Here is an 18,508-nt window from a genome sequence, read left to right as displayed (position 1 = left end):
CACATGGCACTTCACGCTGGAAAGCTCCCTGGCAGTAGCTGCAGTGGTGGCATTGCCCCAGGGAGCTGTAAATGTTTAACTAGAATTGCTTTTTCCGTGAGATCTTTCCACCTGATTTAAGGGAGAGATTACTGGATTGTTTGAGACTGAACCAGGTCTTAGTGGGGAGGAAGGTCACTCTTGTGTTCTCTGCCTTCAAGAACAGACTCTCATGTCATAGCCTTTTCCCATCCCTAGATTGGTAGATGAAGGATGAACAAGTAACTTCATTCTTTTTAGCTTGCGAGGGTACCTGCCCGGACAGGCCTAGGGTGGGGTCCGGAGGGGATCATCACTTGGCCATTGGGTCACTGGTCATGTAATTGCCTCATGACCTGGTGGCAAAAAGCCAGAAAGCTGGGTAGCTTCCATCCTGCCTCATGGCTTCCAGATCCTCACTCTTCCTGCCCCACAAATCGTTGCGCGCGCCCCCCGCCCTCCCTGTGTCCTACAGCATGGCAGATACAGACCCACAGTCCTTTTTCCCACTACTTTTATTGGCTGCTGTTAACTTTGGTGATGGGAGTACACCTACACTCTCCCAGCTGGAAGCTGGCCTTCTGCAAGCATCTGGACTTGAGCTGGATTGCTTAGTAGTTGGCTCTTGCCTGGGGAGGAGCGCAGAAGACGAAGGTGGGGTTGGCTACAGAAATGAGATTCCCACACAGCAAAGAGCTCCCACGTTTGCCTCTTCGGGATAACACAACCACCGCACTCTCCATGCCTACAAGCCTTCCACCCCCTCAGTGCTGGGGTGTTCTTTGCCGAGTTGACTTGGTCACAAAAGCATCAGATTCTGAGAGCCCCAAGTGCCATGGTGGGCCCTGGTGTTGGGGAGGCATAGGACGTCTGTTCTGAATTCACTGGAGGGGAAAAGAAAAATGCTAAAGAAATGTCCGAAGCGGACGAAGGCAGAGCTGCTGCTGGTCACCATTCCCTGGGCTCTCCCTCGGGCCCGCCCTCACCATCCTGCCAAACATCCCCGGCGAATGTCACCCCCTTGCTTGCCCGCTGCTCCTGAGAGCCGGTGCTGCTGCCACTCAGAGAATTCCTTCGCATGATGCCTGGGAGCAGGATGGGAGACGGAGAAAGAGAGCACTAAGTGAAGGAAGGGGCAGCGAGGTGGGGGGGTGCCAGTCCCCCAGAACCAAGGCTAGAGACCACCAGGGGCTGGAAGAAGAATGTGTCAATAAGGAAGGAATCTCAAGGGAGAGATGAAAGCTGGGTGGCTGCCATCTCACCAGGGCCAGGGAGGTCAGAGCGCTGCAGGCTGTTACGGCGGGAGGTGGGGAAGCTGCCCTTGGAGAGGCGGCGCTGGCGGCAGGACAGCATAGCAGCTGGGGCTACAATACCAGGTGGGGGCTGCTTCCCAAGCCGGCTGTACAAGTCCTCAATTTCCTTTTTCTGTAGGGTCTGTAGCGCCTCCACTTCCGACAAGTGCCTGAGGATGCACCCGGGGGGTGGAATGGGGCAGGAAAAGGCTAGTCACACACTTTGTTCTGCCAGGTTCACACCTAGCTCTGCCACCTTGCCCAGACTCACTTCTGCCGAAGGTTCTGCAGCTCAGCCCAGAACTCTTCATCCTCCCCACTGCTCTCCGACTCCTCGCTGCTCACACATAGGCTACTGTAGGAGTAGTTCATCCACACAGGGCTGGGATGGCTCAAGAGTGGGGAGCTGCCCCCAATTCGGGGTTCCTTCCCTTCTGCCCCTTCCTCTTCCATCGCAACTCCCAGGCCCTCGGCTGCACGGTCGCTTTCTGCCAGAGCCTCTCTGGTTGCACTGTCCTCTGTGTCTGAGCTCTCTGAGGTCAGTTGAGGGGTTGGAATCTTTAGGGAGCTAGAGAGAGTCGGGGATGCTGGTTCTAGGGATGGCTCTGCTGGCTCCTTGGATGAAGTCACTTGGAACCGCCCAACAAGCTGGGGCTTTCCCTCTGCAGGGAGGTAAGGAGGGAAGTGAGGAGGGTTGAAGAAATCTAGCAGAATATAAAGAAATGTGTTGGTGTAACGGGCAGGGAAAGGTCGGGGATCAGAGGCCTCACCTTCAGAGATGGGGGCCAGCCTAGCTTCACCCAGTAATGGCTGAGCAGGATTTTGGGAAGCCTACAAAGTGTGGTACCATGAGGAAGGGAAGGATCCAGAAGCTGCCCCCCCCCCAACTTATTCCACTTCATACCCTCCTTACCTCACTCTCTGTCTCAGCTGTTTGGGGTGAAAGGCTTTCCTGGCCACAAGAAGCAAGGGGAAGGGGCAGGCTAGGCAGAGGACCTGGCGGGGCTGGGGGAGACTGAGAAAGCAGCCCAGGGGAGGGGGACAGCAGTGACTGGGCCACAGTCATCACAGCCAGAGAGAAGACACTAGCCAGAGACAGGAGAGGGGCTGCTGTGGTCGAGGGGAGAGGGGGAGGAGAGGGGCAGACAGGAAAAGCAGGGGAGCTAAGAGTGACTTTGGAACAACTAGGAGAGAGCGGGTGAGAGGAGCTGCTGGGGAGAGGACTCACGGGAAGAGGGGAGGATGGGAGTGGAGACTGAGAAGTGCTGGAGGGGGACAGGAGTGGTAAGACGGGGCCCGGTGGACATGGGCTTGAAGAGGCCTGGGAGAATGGGCAGGGGTGGCACGAGGGTGATGTGATGGGAAAGGTGGGGCATGGGAAGACAGGAGGGGTCCCAGGGGAAAATGGGGTTCCTGGGGACAAGGGGGTTCCAGGAGAAGATGGAGAGGTGGAGAAGGCTGCCCAGCTCCTCGGTTCCGGGGAGATGCTTCTCTGGGGCTCTGCTGAAGAAGGATGTTTAAGGTTCCAGAACCCTCAACCTTTACCCTCTCCACAAGGGCAACCCAGGGGTTGGGGAGAGCAGCGACAGAATGCAGAACGTACCATTGGCTGGACCTGGGGGGGCAGGGAGGGCTGTGGGCTCTTCCTGAGGGAGAAAAGGGGACTTCAGTCACAGTGGGAACTTGAAGAGTGGGATTTGGGGTGGGGGGTGGGGTGGGTTGAGACAAGGTTTCTCTGTGTAACAGCCCTGGCTGTCCTGGACTCACTTTATAGACCAGGCTGGCCTCGAACTCACAGAGATCCGCCTGCCTCCGCCTCCCAAGTGCTGGGATTAAAGGCGTGCACCACCACGCCTGGCTCAGAGTGGGATTCTTAAGCTACGACCCATGAGCCACCAGGAATCCAGACACAAGCTTCTGGGGATTCAAAAGTACGTATGTGCTGAAATATTTGGAGGTAAAGAGGCATGAGATTTGGCAACGTATTCTCAAGTGGTTCAAAAGAACATAACTTATAATACAGAGGAAAAACGGGAAAGCTAATTTGTGTGTGTGTGTGTGTGTAAACAACTGCAAATCTGAGCAAAGGGCTCTACAGTTCTACAGGTCTTGCAACTTCTCTCTGCAAGTCTGCACTTATTTCAAAATAGTGAGTTTAAAGTATTCATTCACAGTTTTCTAGACCGAGCATGTGTGGCTTTCATCATCCCTGCCAACAGAATAAGAGCCAGTTTTAAGATCCTCAGGATGAAGAGAAGTTAGTGTAAGCAGGCCTCAGAGGGCAGAATCTGTTCCTGCTGGAGATGTCTAGAGGGCTGACCTGAGGGCTCAGCGCATCTTTAGCAGCCTCCTGGGGACCAGGCTCTCTCTTCAGCAGGGTTTCCACTCGCTGGATAATCTCTCGGATCCGGCTCAGGAATCCATCTCGCTCCGAGGGCAGAATGAACTCATTATACACCTGGCAGGGGTTGTGGGATGGGAGGAGGCTGTTATCTCACCATTGCTGCCCTGCTCCTCATGTTTAAACCACTGCATCATTTGCTAAGTATGTGTTGTTATGTGCCAGGCACTTGTGGTTGAGATATGTGGTCCAGGAAGAAAGGAGCTAACAGTCTCAGGATGTGTGTGCCGTATACACCAGTGCTGTACTGTATCATCACATTTAACCCCAACAAACGGCTATGGTCTACTGATATCCTCCCTTTGTAGTGAAGATAACTAATGCTCAGGTTAAGTGCAGCTGGCCCAATGCTGGAGGGATGGCTCAGAGGTTAAGAGCACTGGCTGCTCTCCCAGAGGACCTGAGTTCAATTCCCAGCACCCACATGGCAGCTCACAGCTGTCTGTAATTCCATTTCCAGAAGACCTGACACCCTCACACAGACTATACATGCAGACAAAATACCAATGCACACAAATAAAGGGGGAAAAAAAAAAAAGTTCTGTTGGCCCAAGCCATACTATTTGACCCCAGGTCTACTGAAAGCCAGAGTTTTTTCCACAGCTGCGTGCTTTTGGACACAATTTCTCCACTAAGATAAAGACTATAAGGTACCCCACACCACATAGGATCCCATCCACACATGACAAGGTTAAGTAAAGCAAAGCAATCAATGGTAAATGTCGCTTTCCACTCCACAAACATAGAGCACCTGTGGTTTGGAGACAGGGTCTCACTACACTGCCCAGTGTGGCTTCATGTTTGTGGTGATTCTCCTACCTGACCTTGTGGGCCGGGACTACAAGTATATGCCACTATGCCCCACTTCCAATGTGTTTGGAGGTCTTTCTTTTTTTAAACCACAAGTTAGCCAGGCCTGGTGTTGTCTGTCTTTAATCCCAGCAGAGGCAGGTGGATCACTGTGGGTTTGAGGCCAGCGTGGACTACAAAGTGAGTTCCAGGACAGCTAGGGCTACACAGAGAAACCCTGTCTCAAAAAACAAACAACAACAACAAAAAAAAAAAAAAACAAAAACAACCAAACAACAACAAGAACTTGAACTTGAGCTGAAGTGTTATATAAAGGCCTAGTGACAAGGTGGTTCTAAACCTGTGGTCTTGACTCCTTTAGGGTCATATATTAGATACCTACATTATGATTCATTCATAACAGTAGCCATATTACAGTTATGAAGCAGGAACAAAAATAGTTTTACGGTGGAGGGGGGGGTCACCACAACAGGAAGAACTGTATTAAAAGATCACAGCTTTAGGAAGGTTGAGAACCACTGCTAGGCTAGGCTTTCTTAACATCTGAAGAGAAGGGAGAGCTGGCTGCAGTGGTGCACGCCTTTAATCTCAGCACTCAAGAAACAGAGGCTGGCAGACCTCTGTGACTTTGAGGCCACCCTGGTCTACAAAGTGAGTCCAGAACAGCCAAGGCCACACAGGGAAACCTTGTCTTGAAAAACAAATAAACAAGAAAGGACTGGAGAGATGGCTCAACGGTTGAGAGCACTGTCTGCTCTTCCAGAGGTCCTGAGTTCAATTCCCAGCAACCACATGGCTGCTCACAATTGTCTGTAACTCCAGGTCCAGAGGATCCAACACCCTCTCACAGACATACATGCAGGCAAAAACAAAACAAAACAAAACAAAAAACCAATGAAAATAAAGTAAGTAAATTATTTAAGAAGAACAAGAAGGGGGCTGGAGAGATGGCTCAGAGGTTAAGAGCACTATCTGCTCTTCTGAAGGTCTCGAGTTCAATTCCCAGCACCTACATGGTAGCTTCCAACCACCTGTAATGAGATCTGGTGCCTTCTTGTGGTGGGCAAATCAGAATACTGTATAAATAATAAATAAATCTTTTTTAAAAAGAACAACAAGAACAAGAAAAAAAAATGAAGAAGAAGAACAAAAAGAGAGAACATCTGAGGCCAAGAACACGTTCTGAAGACATACAGGTCTCTGATGCAGTCAGATGGACTATGGTGTAAAGGTTTTAGAAGCACAAATATCTGATACGAAATATCTAATGATGAAAAGCAGCAAAATTCAATCCAAGTCTCTACCTCTGCTGCAGAGGAGAGAAAAGAAAGTGGATCCTGGATCCAGGGTTGGGTCACTTGGACTGTAGGCATGGGGAAAACATGGAGGAAAGGCTTTCGGACCTACAGACCCCGAGTAGATAGAAGAAGAAAGGAGGAGGAGGAAGAGGAGGGAGAGGAAGGAGAGGAGGAAGAAGAAGAAGAAGAAGAAGAAGAAGAAGAAGAAGAAGAAGAAGAGGAAGAGGAAGAAGAAGCAGAAGCAGGAAGGCACTCAGGCCCTTCCAGGAACTATTCAGAAACCTGCATGGTTTAATAAACACTCTGGGTAGCCAGGTGGTGGTGGTGCACGCCTTTAATGCCAGCACTCCGGAGGCAGAGGCAGGCGGATCGCTGTGAGTTCGAGGCCAGCCTGGTCTACAAAGGGAGTCCAGGACAGCCAAGGCTACACAGAGAAACCCTGTCTTGAAAAAACAAAAACAAAAACAAACAAACAAACAAAAAGACTCTGGGAGGTTCACTTGGTTTGGCAGAAGATGACAAGCCTGAGGTGCCAGGTGACACATTTCTTTGTTCTGGAGACTAGTAAATGGCATCAAGGAAGAGCTGCTCCTGAGAAGAACCTCTAAAGCCTGGTGTTTCTCCATCACCTCCAAGGCTGACACCTGACACCCTCATCTGTTGAAATGGCTTCCTAACAAGACTCCTAACGAAATCCAGTGTGGTCTTCTTGCCTTCTACTTGTTTGGCTCTCCAACTTCAGTGACTTGTCACCCCGGCTTCCCATCCCAGAACAGGCCGTTTCCCAGAGACACACTCGCAAAGCTCCAGACTCAGGGCTCCTAAACCCATGTCTCTCCAGATCTGCCTGGCCGTTTCCTGTTGCCATGGAGGATCCTGACTCAGCTGTTGCTCTAGCTCATCATGGCCCTTGAAAAGCTTCCACTTTCTGAGCGGGGCATGGTGGCGCACGCCTTTAATCCCGGCACTCAGGAGGCAGAGGCAGGCGGATCGCTGTGAGTTCGAGGCCAGCCTGGTCTACAAGGCCAAGTCTGTCTTGAAAAACCAAAAAAAGCAAAAACCAAAAAAACCCTGCTCTCATTTCCAGCTTCTCTCACTGAGTAGCCGACTCCTCTGTGTTCTCTGATATGGGCTGTCCTTGGTATCCGTTCCCCTAACTCCTTAGCATATCAACTCAGCAAATATTTATTGGGTATCCACTACCCACACTGTGTTACGTCAAGAGCTGACTGGATTACACAGCAAATTTCCTGAAACAACCCTTAGATTCACCCTTCCTTCTCCTTCCATATTCCATTTTCTCCCTTCATTCCCGCCTGGCTTCTTGTGTCCACCTCCCAATAGGATTCTTTCCTCCAGATATCCTCCCACACCCCATAGTAGAAAGGTCTTTTTCTTTTTCCTTTTTGGTTTTGGTTTTTTTTTTTGTTGTTTTTTTTTTTTTTTTTTTTTTGGTTTTTCAAGACAGGGTTTCTCTGTGTAGCCTTGGCCATCCTGGACTCACTTTATAGACCAGGCTGGCCTCAAACTCACAGCGATCCGCCTACCTCTGCCTCCCGAGTGCTGGGATTAAAGGTGTGTGCTACCACGCCCGGCTCTTTGGTTTTGGTTTTTTGAGACAGGGTTTTTCTGTGTAGCCTTGGCTGTCCTGGACTCGCTTTGTAGACCAGGCTAGCCTCGAACTCACAGAGATCCACCTGCCTCAGCCTCCTGAGTGCTGGGGTTAAAGGCATGCGCCACCACCGCACGGCAAAAGGTCTTTTTTTTAAAGATGTATTTATTATATATACAATATTTTTGTCTGCATGTACTATATGCCTGCATATCAGAACAGGACACTAGATCTCATTATAGATGGTTGTGAGGCACCATGTGGTTGCTGGGAATTGAACTCAGGACCTTTGGAAGAGCAGACAATGCTCTTAACCTCTGAGCCATCTCTCCAGCCCATCAAAAGGTCTTCTTAAAACTCATTCTCAGGGGCTGGAGAGATGGCTCAGAGGTTAAGAGCCCAGTCCCTGATCTGCCTGTCTCCACCTCTCAAGGGCTCAGATCACAGGCAGGCGCTGCCACAGCTGGCCTTCTGTAGCTCCCCTGGTATGTGCTGACTTCTACTTCCCAGGATACTCCGGCAGGATCCCTTTTCTCCAGTGTCAGTGATTTATTCCGTAAGTCCTCCCAGCACTCAGCGCTAATGGCTAATGGCGTTGCTGCTGCTGTACCTCCAGCTAAGCGTGCCCTTTCTACCCTTCCCTGCCATTACTACACATCTTCTAGAACATGGGCAAATCCCACTCCTTCCTGTGCTGCCCCAGGCCATCTTTTACCCCAGTCATGCCATGACACTTCTTTTTTGTTTGTTTGTTTTTTGTTTTTTGTTTTTCGAGACAGGGTTTCTCTGTGTAGCCTTGGCCATCCTGGACTCACTTTGTAGACCAGGCTGGCCTCGAACTCACAGCGATCCGCCTGCCTCTGCCTCCCGAGTGCTGGGATTAAAGGCGTGCGCCACCACGCCATGACACTTCTAACAGGAACTGTCTACCCAGTCCATGTTGATCCCAAAGTGCTCGAATTGGATGCATATACAGAAATCTCCACACAAAGGCTGGGGCACCTTCAGGGTTGTTCTGCCAGCCGGCATGTATAAACCCTTGCTGTGGTCAGGGCACAACATCAGCCCCGGTGGCTACCAGAAGGGAAGAGCTCCAGCTCCTATAGGAGGCAAACACTACCGTCCTCCTCTCTCTCTCCCCCCCCCCCCCCCCCCCCCCCCCCCCCCTCTCTCACCATGGCAGCCGCAATTTCTTCCGGGCTGTCCCCATCCAGATCAAATCGGAAGGTCACCATCTTGCTGTTGTGCGTCTGTAGCTGACACTCCACAACTCTGTCCTTCTGATCTGAGACCTTCAGAGTCAAAGTCAGCAGAAGGGAAGAAATCAAGGCCTTAGGCATGTGTCTCCATCCTACTTACTATATAGTCAATGCACAGCGGACGCCGAGAACAGATCCTCTTCCCAGAGTCTGGCATTGAAACTAGGCTAGATGCCTCATGGCATCATCACAGTAATGCCACTTCTCTGCCCTCCCCCCGCCCCATCTCCCTGGCAATTCCCTACTGTAGGTTATTCTCCAGCTCTGGGGGCGGGGTCCCCCTTACACTAGTGACCCTCAGCCGGGATCGGGGTCTCCGTCGGAGATTCTTCACTGGATTTTTCCTCATTTGTCCCCTTTCTCCCATGTCACTGAGGCCTGAGGCCACATCTGAGGCATAGCTGGACAGGGGAAGGAAAACAGAAGTGTTTCAGTGGACAATGGGAACCCAGAATTTTCTGTGTCTCACTCAGCTACTCCAACTTAAACCAGAACATACCTTTCCCCAGGAGAAAAGTCAGTGCCAGGGCCAGACCGTGGAATGGACAAGGCAAACCCCTGAAAGAGGATACAATTCATGAGATCAGGAGCTAATAACTGCTGAGGAAATGGTGTCAGAGATGTGGGGGAGAATACTAGGGAAATAGAATTGGAGAAGATAAGGACAAGAATAGTGTGTTTTGGGGACCCGGGGTCAGGTTAGGAGGCTGGGATTCAAGAGAAAGGGATAGGCTTTTTGAATGGCTGAAAGGCTCCCGAGTGACCCTCTCTCACCGAGGGCAAGCAGAGATGGGGCTCAGCGGGGCTGGATGGCACCCCCCCGGGGGGCTGAAGGGCAGGGTCTGAGGCATCCAAGAAGCCGGAGGAGCTGAGGGAGGAGCTGAGGTAGCCGTCAGTCTCGCAATCAGCTAGTGGGGGAGGAGGGAGTGGATCAAAATAATAATAATAATAATAATAATAATAATAATAATAATAATAATAGTGATAAAGGAGTGTAGGGGTTAGAGGGGACCTGCCTAAGCAAAGAGGGACCTGGATCCAGGAGGGAATTGTGGGGGAGTTTGTTCCCAAAGGAAGGCTCATGGCTAGAGCTGGAAGGCTGGATAAGTGACAGCACTTCTGGGCTGGACTTCTGGGACCTAGAACTCAATGTCAGGGTAACTTACAGGTGGTAGATGAGTAGCTGGCATGGCGGAAGAGGAAGGACTGGTGCTGGTCAGCTTCTGGCTCCTCAGGCTCTGGGGGGAAGGCACTGGGAGGGCCAGGAGCCATGGACACAGTTGCCGGAGGGGGTCCTGACTCAGGTGAGAGAACCTCCAGTTCCCTAGCTTTTCGAAGCTTCTCCCGTTTCCGCTGAATGGCAGCAACCCTTTCTCGAACAGCACGGGCCACTGGCTGGTAGTCAGCTTCGCAGACTAAACCCAAAGCTACCTGGAGTCAGGATAGGAAGGAGACAGTTTGCGATCCCCCGCAAAGATGTGCCAGGGACTTGGGAGCTACCTAAGCTAGTGAAATGCTCGCTGCATAAGTCTCACCCCAGTGCTCTGGTACACAAACATGTGATCCCAGTGCTGGGGAGGCAGAGGCAGGCAAAGCCCTGAAACTAGCTGGCCAGCCAGTCCAGCCTAATCCGCAAGCCCAAGTCCCCTTAAGATACCCTGTCTCAAAAACCAAGGTTCCTGAGGCATGACACTCAAAGTTACCTTCTGGCTTCCACATGTATATACTTACACATTCAACTATGCAGAGAGACAGAGACAGAGGGAAAAATAAAATAGAGACAAGAGGCACAGACAGACGATGGACCCATCGGGACAGCTTTCAATTGATTTCTGGCCTTCACACAAACGTACATACTGATCTGTAAATTGAGGGTGGTGCCAAGGATGTGTGTGTCTATCTGAGGCTTCTAGGAATAGGGAGGGAACTTTTTTTTTTTAAAGGAGGAAACTTTTTATTGATTAACCACTGTGTGTGTTAACTGAAAACGCGCCATCCTTAAGCCTTCTCAATAACACTATGGAATAAATTTTGCTGTGTTGTCTTGGACATGACACTGCAATCAAGAAGACCTGAAGCCGGGCGCACGCCTTTAATCCTAGCACTCGGGAGGCAGAGGCAGGCAATCGCTGTGAGTTCAAAGCCAGCCTGGTCTACAAAGTGAGTCCAGGATGGCCAAGGCTACACAGAGAAACCCTGTCTCGAAAAACCAAAAAAAAAAAAAAAAAAAAAAAAAAGACCTGAATTCCAACTTCCAGGACCCATGTAAAAGCGTGTGCACAGGCAGACATGCACATACCCACACACAAAAAGTACACACAGAGGGACTGGAGAGATGGCTCAGAGGCTAACAGCATTGGCTGTTCTTTCAAAGGTCCTGAGTTCAATTCCCAGCAACCACATGGTGGCTCACAACCATGTATAATGAGATCTTGTGCCCTCTTCTGGCATGTAGCCATACATGCAGGCAGAACACTGTATATATAATAAATAAATAATTTTTTAAAAAGTATACAGAGAGACAGAGACAGAGAGGAATCCCTTGCTCCCTTGCAGGTAATAGATCAAGGGCAGGCAAGATGGTGCTATGTATAAAGGTGCTTACTGCCAAGCCTGACAGCCTGCATGAGTTTGATCTCCAGGCCCCACATGATGGAAAGAGAGATCTGACTCCCACAGGTTGTCTGACCTCTACGTGCATGCTGTGGCACATGGGCACCCACAAACATGCACAGTCACACACAAAATAAACAAAAGATTTAATTTTGAGTCAAGCCAGGCAGTGCTTTTGGGATTGCTTTTGTGCCCCATTTCAAACAGCGTCAAGTTATTTAAAAAAAAAAAAAAAAAGGGTCTCACTTGTGTATCAATGGCTGGCTTGGAGCTCATTAGCTGGATTCATAGAAATCCACCTACCTCTGCCTTCTAGGTGCCGGGATTAAAACAATGTGTCCCACAGCCGGGCGTGGTGGCACATGCCTTTAATCCCAGCACTTGGAAGGCAGAGGCAGGCTGGATCAATGTGAGTTCGAGGCCAACCTGGTCTACAAAGCGAGTCCAGGACAACCAAGGCTACACAGAGAGACCCTGTCTCAAAAAAACCAAAACACCAAACAAAAGAAATAAACATCGCTGTGAGTTCGAGGCCAGCCTGGTCTACAAAGTGAGTCCAGGATGGCCAAGGCTACACAGAGAAACCCTGTCTCGAAAAACCAAAAAAAAAGAAAAAAGAAAAAAGAAAAAAGGAAAGAAATAAACAAAGTGTCCCACTAAGCCAGCGGAGTTTCAGGTTCTTGACTCATCACAGATGACCTGGAAGCTGCCATTTCTCTGTTGAGAATCCAGATTCTTAACCCTCCTCTGTTCTGGTTTTCCTCAACAAGTTCTCAAGGTTCTACCCTGGCATCTTCTAGCCACACCTGCCTTCTCTCCTCCTCTCTCCTTTCTTTCTTACTTTTTTTTTTTTTTTTGAGACAGGGTTTCTCTGTGTAGCCTTGGCTGTCCTGGACTCACTTTGTAGACCAGGCTGGCCTCGAACTCACATTGATCCAGCCTGCCTCTGCCTCTGCTGGGATTAAAGGCACGCGCCACCACCGCCCGGAATCCTCTCTCCTTTTCAATCAATTTACCTGTGATCTTTGTCAGGTGAGTAAAAGAAGTGTGGCAGGGTCACCTGGCTTCAAATCTGAACGGTTTGAGATTAAATCACACTTTGTCATTTGTTTACTTGGGGCTCTAGACAAGATAATCCAGCTCTTTGAGCTTGCGTTCCATTGCAACCTAAACAGGGTCCTGTGAAAAGGCTTTCTTTTTTTTTAGGCAGAGTCTCACTGTGTACCCTTGATTGTCCTGGACTCGATTTGTAGACCAGGCTGGCCTCGAACTCACAGTAATCCACCTGCCTCTGCCTCCCGAGTGCTGGGATTACAGGCATGCGCCACCACACCCGGTTTTGAAAAGGCTTTCTTTAAGCCACATACGATGCTAAGAAGCACCTACTACCTGACATACAGTAAGGGATTGAGAAAAAAAATTTTAAAAACTGTTTGGTCAAGGACAGTTTCTAGTCTAGCAGAAGAGAGAGACAGAAAATGTATTCAGGTACAAAAATAAAGCCGATGGTTTGAGTTGTATAGAGAGCATCCTCCCTCTCCCGCCACTGATTTAAAAAGAAGCATTTCAACTTTTAGCTGCAGAGGAGTGACTGTCCTGGAATTGATGACGCTAAGCGTAGAGCAGAAAAAGAGACAAAGATGGCGGAGAGGGAAAAATAAATAGATAAATTGCCAAGAAGGGCATTCTGTGATAAATGAGTCTGCAAGGCAAAGAAGCGAGGTTAGGGGATCCAGGGTTTGTTCTGAAAAGAGAACCTTGGTATGCGCATGTGGGGAGACAGACCCCTGCAGGAGAAGTGTCTCTAGGCGGGGGTCTCCTCTTGCCACTCTGGTGCCCCTCCCCGCCCCTCCAATTGACTGATGCCAGGTTGGCTAAGCCCTTCGCACGTCCAACCAAAAGCAGGATCTCTCCTCTCCTCACCATCTCCTGAGCCACCTCCTCAGCAGCGTCCCGGCCGAGCTGGAACAGGAACTCAATGGCCTGGTTGTCCCGTGGGCGTCCCCCACGCCGAGCGTCCTCCATGCGCAGCCAGAGCTTGAGGCCCGGCTTCTCTCCGTCATCCTCCTCTGCCAGTTCCACGTGGACACCTCGTTCCTCTCGGAAGAACGCGTGGGCCAGGAGATCCTGGATGGTAAACCTGCGACCGTGGGGACAATGAGCGGACCCCAGGAGCCCATTGCCGACCCGCGCTTGTTGCCCATCATTGCCCCGGGACCCCACCTCTCGTTCTTATCCGTCCGGATGCATCCCTCAATGATCTCCTTCACTTCCGGCATCTTCACCTTGTAGAAGCTGTTGGGCTTTGTACCCTGCGAGAAGGAGTCGGGTGAGGCCTCGGGTTGCCTGCAAGGAAGTCTGCAGGGCAGGCAGTGGCCAAGGCTCGGGTTGCGGGAGGGCGCTGGTACCGAAAGACTTCACTTCAAATCCCATTCCCTTCGCCTATTGTTTGGTGTGACCTTGCCCAAGACTTCCAGCTGTTTGTCCTTTCACTTGTAAATCGAAAGGCAGAACTTTTGCCTGGCTCACCTGGTAAGGCAACTAGAAAGCTCTACTGAGACTGGGTGTGAAGTTGTCTATGAACTCCCAGGATAAACACATATTCTTACCAGTTGTGTGTAAGGTTATGTACATACAATATATTTCCGTTGTGCCAGGGCATTTTTCTGTCTGGCCTGTTTTTATTAAGGATATATTATATTATATTATATTATATTATATTATATTATTATATGAAATGGGCTAGAATGGGAGGGCCTCTGGGAATCCCTTCTTCCCCGAGCCCCACCCTTCTCACCGACGTGACTTTTCGGTAGATCTGTGCTGCGTTCTGACACTCAGAGTACGGGTACTCGGACGTAGCCATCTCCAGCATGCACATGCCGAAGGCGTACACGTCCACAGCCTCGTCGTACTTTTCCTCGTACATCTCGGGGGCCATGAATTCCGGGGTCCCTATCGGACCCACAGAAAGAAAGGATCAGGCTTCTTTCTTCTGGACTCCTCCCTCCACTTGGGTATAGCACGGGCTGAGTAAGTAGCCTAAGGGCAACCCCGGAAATTCTGGAGTGTTGGTGACCAACTCTTGCCCAAAGTGTGTTGAGGGAAGAATGAATACGTTGCCCTAGTAGTTCCGATAGCTCTCCAAAGCCCTGTTGGAGCGAGTGGGGAGTCGGGGCGAGGGGTTGGGGGGGGGTTAAGGGTGCCCCGCGGTCTTTTCTGATGTAAGGAGCCTAGCAATGGTAAGGGCCCAGCTGGTGAGACGCACCAATGACGCTCTTGGCAAAGGAGGCGCGCTTGAGCGTGGCTAGTCCGAGATCTCCGATTTTGACAGAGCCTGAAGGGCCAGTAATGAAGACGTTGTCACACTTGAGGTCTCGGTGCAGGATAGGGGGCACTCGGGAGTGTAGAAAATGAAGCCCCCGCAGGATCTGTCGACTCCAGCGCTGAAGGACTCGGGGCTTCATTTCGCGGAAGCGCCTCAGGTACCTGCGAGAGGGCGCATGCAGCGGGCTGGGAAATTCCTTCTTAACCCACCCTTGGCACCACCTCTACGTCCCAATGCTAACATTCTTTTAACTTAGGTCCACCTGGGCCGGAAAGAAACTGAGTCAGTGAGTGCGGTAACTAGGTTACAAAATGATTTGGGGGGTAAATTCGTAGATAGGGCGGCAGCCAAGGAAGGTGCTGTGGGAGCGCAGGAAGGAATGACTAACTGTCCTAAGCGTGGGGGAGGGCTAACTTTTGTCTTGAAGAAGGAGTATAAAATTCAAGGGTGAAAACGGGAAAGGACAGAGATTTTCCAGGCTGAAGGGCTACAGGAGTGACAGGGCAGAGTGAGAGGGGTCGCTGAGAATTGGTTTTGTCTTTAACTTAGGCTCAAGAAGAGAGCGGACTTTACCCCCGAAGGCGGTGGGAAATCGTGAGGAGAGTCAAAGGGTCAGATTTCCTCTAGATTGCAGGAAGATAACTTGTGGGCAAATTGGGAAAGGCCCTTTAGAAGGGCTGCTGCCGGGGGTGGGGTGGGGATGCTGGGGGGTGGGGTATCAGTGGTGTGGCAGCAAGGCAGGAGCAAAGATGAGCAGTGAAAACCCAGTGGAGAGTGTTAAGCAAGGATTTAAGAGATTGCTGTCAAGAGTGAGGGCACAGCAAAGATACTCAAGTTTTTGACTGGTGTGCTGGGTGGATACTGTCATTCACACAGTCCAGTAGATGGGAGATACCCTGGTTTTAGGTGTGGAAGTTTGAAGTGATTGGAAGAAGTTCCCAGATCCTCATCCTCCCCCACCCCCACCCCCAGGCCAGAGCTCACGTCTTGAGCGTGCCGGAAGTCATGAGTTCCGTGACCAGCACGATGCACACCTGGCCCCTCAGCACAGACTTCCAGGAGTCATAGAAGCGGACGATGTTGGGGTGCTGCAGCCCCTTGAGCATCTCCACCTCCTCGGAGAAGCGCTGCCGTTCAGCCCGAGAGAGTTTCCGAGTCTGTGGGAGGGGGTGATGGGGGGGGTCACATCAGACCCAGATTCCCAGAAGAAAAGCAGGGGACATCTCAGGTAGTGCTGGACGGTGAAATGAGGGCGGGAGCATTCTGCTGGGGTATGGTAAGCGAGATCGCTAGCCAGAAGGGCTGCAGACCCCCAACTTTTGCTTGTTCCCTTTTTATTGCTCCAAGAACACACCCATCCTGGGCCTGGGGCAGCACTCCGGACCCCCCCGCAGGACACAAGCGCCTTTATGCCGCCAGGTCTGGGAGCCGGGCGCTCAATAGCGCCTTTGTGGTCGCCAGAGCCAGCCGTGGTGTGTGTGTGTGTGTGTTGGGGGGGCGGGGGTACCGGGGGCTGGCAGCCGGCAGGCAGCAGGCAGACCACGGGCAGGGAATTGGGGCCGACAAGAGGTTGGCTCCTAAAACTAGGAGCTGCAGGATCTAGGCAGAGGCAAAGGAAGATACCAAGAAAAGACCCAGGACTAGGGCCAGGAGACGGCCCCCCGCCCCCATGGCTAAGGCCACCCCTCCTTTTTCCCTCCCCTCCCTCTCCCCCTTGTCTGGCTGATTCTCCGGGCCTGGCTTAGAGCCTGGGGCGGGGCACTACAGGCACTAGGGGAGAGCCCTGAGCGAGGGCCAAAGTGGAAAGACCCTTCCTCCTGGTCTTGTGCCCTAAAAATTTCCGGTACTACTCACACTTAAAGTGAGAGCAACGGGAGGAAGAAACTGCCAATACACATCCTCCTGAAGTCCAAAAGTTGCACGAGCTCAGCTCCTTTGCCGATGGCAAGGGAGACCCCGGGTATGCAGAGGGGTGAAAAGCTGGACTGGACTCGGGCTAGAACTAGAGCTTTCTGTCCCTGCTCTTTGAAGTGGTTGAGAAGTCTGTAGAGCTGATTGCTCTAGAAGGGGTCTGGAGAGTCCCTTTCTGCCACAACTACCCTAAATCTTTCTGGACGTGGAGACAGGACCTTGGTTTCCCACATACCCATCTCTAAGTTTGTAAAGAGGGAAGAGGGGGAGGAAAGAGGAGCGGCATCACAGCAGAAAGTCTCAGGACTTAAGAGAAAATAGAGAGACAGGGACAGGGCAGGAGACTGCAAGGGTTGATCTCCTGCCCACCCCGTTTTCCAACCCTCTGATTTTTTTTTTTTAACCCCAGCCGCCAACCCTCAGATTTTTATGGAGGCTTGGAAGTGAAGCTGTCTGTGCTCATTGGCTTATTAGAAGCCACCTTATACCACCTGCCTCAGTTTCTACACTTCTGAAGCCACCCAGAGTCAGTGAAATCAAGCCGGCAAGGAAAGTAAGGGTGTCTGGCTATCTGACATACATACATACATACATACATACATACATAAAATCATTCCCTTTATATTGTCCTCCGGTTTTCCCAACCTAAGACCTTCAAAGGTCCCCATCCCGAGATACCACCGAGGGGGTGTCCAGCCACACCTGCAGCTCACACCAGGCCACCTCTACCGTGGTGTCGGTGTCTAGCCCTCGATACACCGTCTTGAAGGAGCCTCTTCCAATTTCAATGTCAAACTTGAGGTATCGGCCGTCTGGAGACGTTGCCACAGCCTGGGTCTCTGTGTCCTCTTTTTCTTCCTGCTCCCGCCGCCTCTCCCGGGCTGCTGCATCAGGAAGCCTCGGTGGGTCCCGGGACGCCGGACCTCCTGAAGATCCCGCAGCCTCGGAACATGCGGACTCTGCAGTCTTCACCGGGATTGCCCCGGTCCATGTGCCCTCGGGGGGTTCTTTGGAGCTAGAAGGTGGGCTCCCGGTCGGACCAGAGGAGTCCGGAGGATCGGGGGGTTCCGGAACGAGTGAGGCTGGTTGAGCCCAGGAGCTCAGCAGTCCCAAGTCGACTGAGCTGCGGCGGTTCGGTCGGGAAGAGCGCAGCCGGGGCTCAGCCTTCCCAGAGAAGCGTCGCACTCTGCGAGGAGGTGGCCCCAGGCGGGTCGGCCCCAAGGAGGTGAGAGACGGAGGTGGCCGCAGAGCCAAGTCAGCTTCAGTTTGGGACATGGGGACCCCGGTCTCCGTAGTCCGAGGTGCAAGCATGAGGTGCAAGCCAGGCGGCTGGAGGTGGCGGCCTGACAGGCGGATCGGCTGGGTGCGCAGCGCTCTGCTTGAGCTGCTGGGGCCCCAACCTCCGGCTGGCCAGCCCGGCGACCCGCCCCCGGCTCCGCCCCACTACCCGCCCCCTGGTCAAGACCGGTCCTCACCCCCTAGGGCTGCCCCCTTGTGAGCTTGGCGCGTTACACCTTGTGGAGCTAGGGTACTGGCCCTCACCTCTGCCGCTGCTTAGCCCCAGGCTGCTTGCCCTGCTCTCCAGAGTCCCCGCCTTCAAACCTTCTTCCCGGCAAGAGCTGAGTGGGAGGCGGCAGGGGGTTGTGCTCCCGCACAAGGAGAGCGAAAACATGTTTGGGGTGGGGGAGTTGGAGGACACTGGGACAGGAGCCTCAGTGGGGAGGGTGGCTGAGGAGGGGCAGCACCGGCCTGCACACTCCTGATAAGGCAGTACAACCGGGTCTTAATCAGAGGGAGTAGCCCTAGGCCTAACATCGGTGTTGCAAAGGTAAGGTTTTCCTGACTCAGCTAGCCCCCTGGGCTGCACCAGAATGGATGTGTGTACTCCAGGACAAGCCCCTCTCCCCCTAAGAGCTGGTCACCCATCAGCTCCGCCCCACCTTGGCCTGAGCCTGGCCCTGGCCAG

General features: G+C 52.0%; 1 protein-coding gene across 1 annotated transcript; it reads right to left on the bottom strand.

The window, feature by feature from the left end:
• Positions 1 to 495: 495 nt before the first annotated feature.
• On the bottom strand, positions 496 to 17,956 carry Wnk4 (WNK lysine deficient protein kinase 4). Its single transcript, XM_051158684.1, has 18 exons — positions 17,245 to 17,956; positions 15,616 to 15,788; positions 14,572 to 14,792; positions 14,101 to 14,258; positions 13,527 to 13,615; positions 13,227 to 13,443; positions 9,857 to 10,121; positions 9,465 to 9,598; positions 9,190 to 9,248; positions 8,977 to 9,091; positions 8,607 to 8,723; positions 3,631 to 3,768; positions 2,914 to 2,956; positions 2,224 to 2,843; positions 2,081 to 2,141; positions 1,582 to 1,972; positions 1,281 to 1,480; positions 496 to 1,103 (listed from the first exon to the last, which is right to left on the bottom strand). The coding sequence occupies exons 1-18, from the start codon at positions 17,851 to 17,853 to the stop codon at positions 967 to 969; spliced, it is 3,747 nt and encodes a 1,248-aa protein (XP_051014641.1). The 5' UTR covers positions 17,854 to 17,956; the 3' UTR covers positions 496 to 966.
• Positions 17,957 to 18,508: the final 552 nt, after the last annotated feature.

The sequence above is a fragment of the Acomys russatus genome, chromosome 16 (assembly GCF_903995435.1).
Source record: "Acomys russatus chromosome 16, mAcoRus1.1, whole genome shotgun sequence".
In the NCBI taxonomy this organism is placed as follows: Eukaryota; Metazoa; Chordata; class Mammalia; order Rodentia; family Muridae; genus Acomys; species Acomys russatus.
The sequence above is the reverse complement of the archived record's forward strand: the minus strand, read 5'-3'. Positions and strand labels throughout refer to the sequence as shown.